The sequence below is a fragment of the Pieris napi genome, chromosome 6 (genome assembly GCF_905475465.1).
Source record: "Pieris napi chromosome 6, ilPieNapi1.2, whole genome shotgun sequence".
NCBI classification, from domain to species: domain Eukaryota; kingdom Metazoa; phylum Arthropoda; class Insecta; order Lepidoptera; family Pieridae; genus Pieris; species Pieris napi.
Window position 1 is genome coordinate 203,964 of NC_062239.1, and position 6,000 is coordinate 209,963.

General features: G+C 31.4%; 1 protein-coding gene across 4 annotated transcripts in view; it reads left to right on the top strand.

The window, feature by feature from the left end:
- LOC125050600 (T-lymphocyte activation antigen CD86-like) overlaps positions 1–5,297 on the top strand; it is an 85,428-nt gene extending 80,131 nt beyond the window's left edge. For 3 of the 4 annotated variants that reach the window (XM_047650538.1, XM_047650540.1, XM_047650539.1), the window contains exons 5-8: positions 513–557; positions 1,296–1,413; positions 1,973–2,160; positions 2,948–5,297. In XM_047650538.1, the coding sequence (XP_047506494.1) occupies positions 513–557; positions 1,296–1,413; positions 1,973–2,160; positions 2,948–3,054 (458 nt within the window). In that variant the 3' untranslated portion in view covers positions 3,055–5,297. The remainder of the gene's footprint in view (positions 1–512; positions 558–1,295; positions 1,414–1,972; positions 2,161–2,947) is intronic. The other variant, XM_047650541.1, reaches the window with a different exon arrangement.
- The last annotated feature ends 703 nt before the right edge of the window (positions 5,298–6,000 follow it).

The window sequence follows — 6,000 nt, forward strand, 5'->3', positions numbered from 1 at the left end:
CAAAATAATTTCACTGAAACGTCGAGGAAATAACATAGTTTTTATATTCGTCATTTGTTACACAACCGCAATTTGTAAACCGAGCCGCACGCCAGCGCTCAACATAATACATCAAGCGCTTCTCAAATTCTGTTCCCGGCCAATTACAGCGCTTGTTACGCTGAAAAATAACCGACCTCGCCTAAATGTGCATATATTTCATACGATATAAAAGTTATGAGTTACATTACATGCCATTATTCTGCTCTTTATCACGTATCATCAAATACGCCGCTTTTACATTACTTCATTAACGTATATTTAATGTAACGATATAGTCCTATAATAAGTCATCCTTGGTAACAACAATTATAATATTTCCGAAATTGCTTTTAATATAGTTAAAACATATAATGTTACAAGTAAACACAGAACACATTTAAAAGTACATAGAAGTTTTACCACATGCTTTTTAACTATTATTGCACCACTTCTTTCCCTGCCTTAAGCTGTTATATTATTGTGCATTGCAGATGAGTCCTTCACCCCCGCGCCCCAGCCTCCGCCCCGATCCTCAGGTACTCCTCATTCCTATTTACTATACAGAAGTGAATCCCAAATAGACTTATTAACTTATATACATATAGAGAAAGTGTTGCTCAAAACTTTGTAAACGATTTATCGATAATGTCCAATGATTGTGAAAATAATTAATTAAAAAAATCGTATAGAGTCTTGTTAAATTTACATAATTATATAGTTAGTCAGTGAGTTAAGAATATAGTTAATTGAAGTAACAGCAATTTAATTTATCTCTTACAACACTGTTTGGGTTTCGCTTCGTTGCTATTTCGATGTTGTTAATCAGTTCGATGCATGACTCTCTTGTATTTTAAATCCATTGTTTGTTGAGATAAAATTAATATTCTATCATATTGTTACATACATGTTTCGATATGTGTTTGAATTAAATTCAGTTATTCTGTAAAATACGTAATACAAAATGGCTAGACAAAGTCAAAGAACGTACGTAAAGACATTTTTAATAATAGTATTACAATTGCGGAACAGCTATCTTTGAAAAGATGATGAGTCTTTTGATGTTTGTTTGAAACAACACGTTTATAGATTCGTTGACTTTGAAATTAATATCAAAATAAATGTATTGATAGAATCTTTTTCTTTATATTTTCTACATTATCATACTCTTAACAGCTAAATATTAATTTATAAGACATGAAAGTATCCTGTTTAGATAAATCATTACAACTTTTACTCACTTATCAATGTTTTAATTTGAGTGTCTCCATCGTCAGCTGCTGCAGCCACTATATGGGGGTCGCAAGACGTGTACGTAAAGAGAGGCAGCACGATATCGCTGACCTGCTCCGTCAATGTTCACTCCTCGCCTCCCTCCAGCGCTTCAGTGCTGTGGTAGGTATACTCTCGCATCGGCAACCTTACTATAAATTCCAAATATTTCTAAATACATTTTAACCAAGATATTAAATTTAACGAACAAAAGAGCCATTAATCACCGTTATTCATAATTATTGTCTGACATTTTGCTATGATAAAATAAGGTTAATTCAGAATAAGAAAAGCTTTCCTACTTCTGATTAAATTCGATAAGCCACTCCCTGAGGATTGCAAAGATAATTTATCTAAGCCAATTTGTATTTATAAAGCTCTCTGAAAACCTTCACGACAGGATAATAACCCGGTGAAGTTCTGTTAAAATATTTATGAATTTTCTGATAACATCTGAAAGGGGGCAGACGATTTTTCAAAGACGTTGTCAAGCTCATTTCAGAGGGCTTGGCTCAAGGGACTGGACCGAATATCTACTCACTGTTACAGTTTAAAAACTATTTTACACGCTAGACTAACTTAAGGACAATTTCTTTAGTTTACTCGAGTGCACAGGTTAAAATAAAACGACTGTTACAGAGAATAACTGTTTATATTCATACATATTTTTGTTAATTTGTAGGTACCACGGCAATGCTGTGGTGGACTTCGATTCACCTCGAGGAGGAATTAGCTTGGAGACAGAAAAGACGGAAGGCGGTACTACTAGCAAGCTGCTAGTCACTAAGGCTGCGCTAACAGATTCTGGAAACTATACATGTGTTCCCAACAATGCGCACCCGGCTTCTGTGTCCGTTCATGTACTCAACGGTATGTGTCAAAAATAGTTGAGCATTTGTAATAGAGAAAAAAAAGTTATTTATCATGTCTCCTAATAATTGAAGTTGCCTGGAAGAATCCGCTTGAGAGCGAACTGCTCTTCGAACTCTTTAAGTAACCTGATACGTATTCAACAAAATATACAAACACACAAGTCTCAAGAGCGAGGAAATAGACAAATTACACACTTTTATATGAAAGTTAAAAGAACAAACTTACACACTAAGGACGGAACAGTCAAATTCTTGCATACATTAAAATACAGTTCCATCATAGTGAATAATTAAATGTTTGGTAGATTACGAATCTTCAATCAATCAATGTTAATGAGTTGTACTTAACTTAAAAACAAATCACCCACGTAATTAAACAATCTATCATACTTCATAACGAAAATAGTAATAATTCAGTTCGATACGTTAAGCTCATATTATCATGCGAAATTGTATTGTATCTGTTTTCCATTAACACGTCCATATTTGTTTCGGTATTATTAAAATTGTTATATTACATTTGTATGCGCTAAAGCAATAAAGCTTATTAGTTTAATTACTGGCATTATTTCTGGATAATTAACCTGATTACGATATTATAAATTAAAATAATGTTTCCTTATTTACATTAAATTGTACAACTGTATGTGAAATTCACTAACTTTTTGCAGAACAATTAGATTTTACATACCACTTTAATATTTATTTTCTTGTAAAAAATAATACTTCGATTTATTCTAAAATAATGCTAATAATGTGTGAATAAACGTGAATATTTTTAACAGGCGAGCATCCGGCCGCAATGCAGACGAGTAACAGAGCGACGTACCTAACATCTCAGCTGAGCTGTGCTTTCATCACCTACCTGCTCTCCTCAATGGCCGGCAGATGATCACCCTTCCCACTCATGATTTGAGATGGAAATTTTGTTATTTGAACTTAACTCGTGTTAAGAATACTTTTAAAGTGTGAAATTCTTCATACATTGTTCGCTGTTAAAATAATTTGTATGCAATTAAAATGCATTTTTTTAATTAATAAATCATCAGGAAAATTCATATAGTATACAAAGAGACGCGTAAAATGTCGTAGCAGACAAATAAACTAGAATAAAGTACACTTTTGCTTCGACTGAATTTATCAGCTGATATTTCCAATTCCCATTCAGAATTCTGATAATTTCGTTAGAAATGCAACCTGTCAAAACTGTTGAAATATTTAAATATCCTAAAATAGATAACAATAATACGTTTATCATTTGATTGGCTTCTATTTTTACCGCAAATATAATCTAATTTATCTTTGAATAATTTGTTTTCTGCTCATTGAGTCGTGTGATCTTTTGAAACAAACAAAAATTTCGTCTCAAACAACTGAACGTGATTTAATTAGATTAATTACTTGAAATACGTTAGAATAATAATTCTAAGAACTACTTCAAAATATGTATAGCATTGATCTTCTCATTAAGTCTGTATATTGTTTAATAAACAACGAAATTACTCGCCAAGCATTGCAGGCACAATTATTAGATCGTTTGTTTGTTTGAACTTTTCAATTTGAGTTAATTTTTGGCTAATTATGAGAAGATGAAATTGTTATATAAATAGCTTAGTGTTTCACACGTGATTACAAAGAACTTCGATTTTTTTCATTAATTCTTTAACATTTAAATTGTTTTTTATTTAGAAAGATTTTTGAAATCACGTTATCAATACTATACTATAAGCTAAACAAATAAATCAACACATTACGAATGCTTATAAAGTCCTAATTTATTAATTACTCTAAGTACTGAAAATATGTGATATTATTTTACGATATTATCGAAACCAATGTTTGCAGATTATGTAAGTCGTTATAACGTACCTACTAAAAGGAAACAGTGAAGTCTAACCATAAATAAGGGTAAACTGCATGACTTAGGTCAAATCTTTACGAAATATATTAAAATTAGACTAATATAATACTAATAGTATTATCGTTTGATGTTATGTACCTAATTGTAAAAAACGCCATTTAACGGTTTCAGTGTAAAAATGATATTTCGTAAAGATGGCTTCTTCTTTCCACAATTTACATTCCATTACGAATTTGTGAATGGCCAGAATGTAAATAAAATAAATACGTAAATTAGACTAATGCGTTGTAAATAATTATTGTTGTAAATAAAATTATTATCAGTTAGTAGTTGCAGTTGAGATGTTTATGTTGTTCTTAGAACATAATTTACTAGGTGAATGTGAGGGAGATCTCTTCTCGACTACTTTCGAGGTAAATTTCAGGTAATTTATCAACTTCAATCATGACAGCTTAATAAAGACAGTGATTAAAAACTGGATAAGTTTGTTCTCATATTCGGAAGTTTAAAACACAAAGTACGAAAGAAAGAAAAAAGTTCCGCGAGTCAAACTGCACTTGCACCGTGACGTCGGCCATTGTTTCTCGTAAATAAAGACAAGAGACAAAAGATCAACAATGTGCCAGATTTGCAAAGATTTCTCATTAATACTGAGGTACAGGTTCGGCTGTTATTAGAGGCTTTTTTTAAAGAAAAACTACTCCTCGAGGGTACTACTCCTCTACCGAATTTAACAAAATTGCTGTTAGCTTAACTTTAAATTTCTAAGAAGAGATCTCCGTAATATAATTAGAAAATAAAGACAAATAAATTAAATGGTTATTAAAATTCTATCGACTGTTTTCATAAATTAATCTTTTAACCATTCTGTTAACATAATGTAGTTTTAAATTACGCTTCAATCATGGCAATTTCAAAATGGCAATAGACAGTTACATTACAGATGTCTCCAATGGAATATTTCATTAATACTTATTTTAATATAAATATAAGTGTATTTCCATTAAAATACGATTTTGACACAAACTGAGCGAAGCGTAATTTTAAACGTCTCTAAACTCCTCTTTCCATAAAATCTTGTAAAGTAAAATAACTAATATAGCTGTAGATGGTCGTAACTAGCTATGTTCCTTAGTAGCAGTTATATACGGGCTCATTTGTACGTATGTACGTTTTTAAGAGAATGTTACTCATTGGAATATTAATTTTCTTTTGTATTTTGTAAATACCGTAATAAGGACAGGAGTATTATTAATAAACATTTTAAATAATTATTTTATCTTTTTTATTCACCTTTGAACCTGGAGAGTAGGTACTCATTAAGAAGCAGGACCGACAAGACATTTCTTTTACGTGTTTCGATTGCACAAATTATCACCCAAATATTTGCACTTACTGTGTTCTTTTCTTTACACACACTTAACTCACATTCAATCACTTTCTAGAATAACTTAAAGCACACAAAATTGTTACTACTACAAAATACACTTACGTAATAGAGATTCTATAGACTTTATTATAGAACTAGCAATTTATAAGCCCTGTGACGAAATTTAATAGCATTCGTAGGGGAAAATTCTATCTGCGTTCAATGTGTACGAGCTATACACCACCGGCAGTTCAAATAAAATAAGAAAAACATTTTCGGTGATGACGTTACATTTTTAACGCGAAAAACGAAAATTGTTTCGTAAATCCGTTGATAGCCCCAAGATAAGCGTTCGCGGGCTGCAGATTTTCGAGGTCATTAACTTGGAATACTGTTTATGGCAACTAGGCTCAAGCCGCGACTTTACTTACATTATATTTACATTAACGCCTGTGTAAGTATTAATTCTTGAAAGATCTTGTTTGTAATAGACAATATGTGTATAAGATGCATCATCTAAGCTGTATTTCAAAATTAACTAAACATGTTGTGGTATTACTTATAAATTTAATTATTCAGACCCGTTGCACTTTTATTACTTTTTGTAA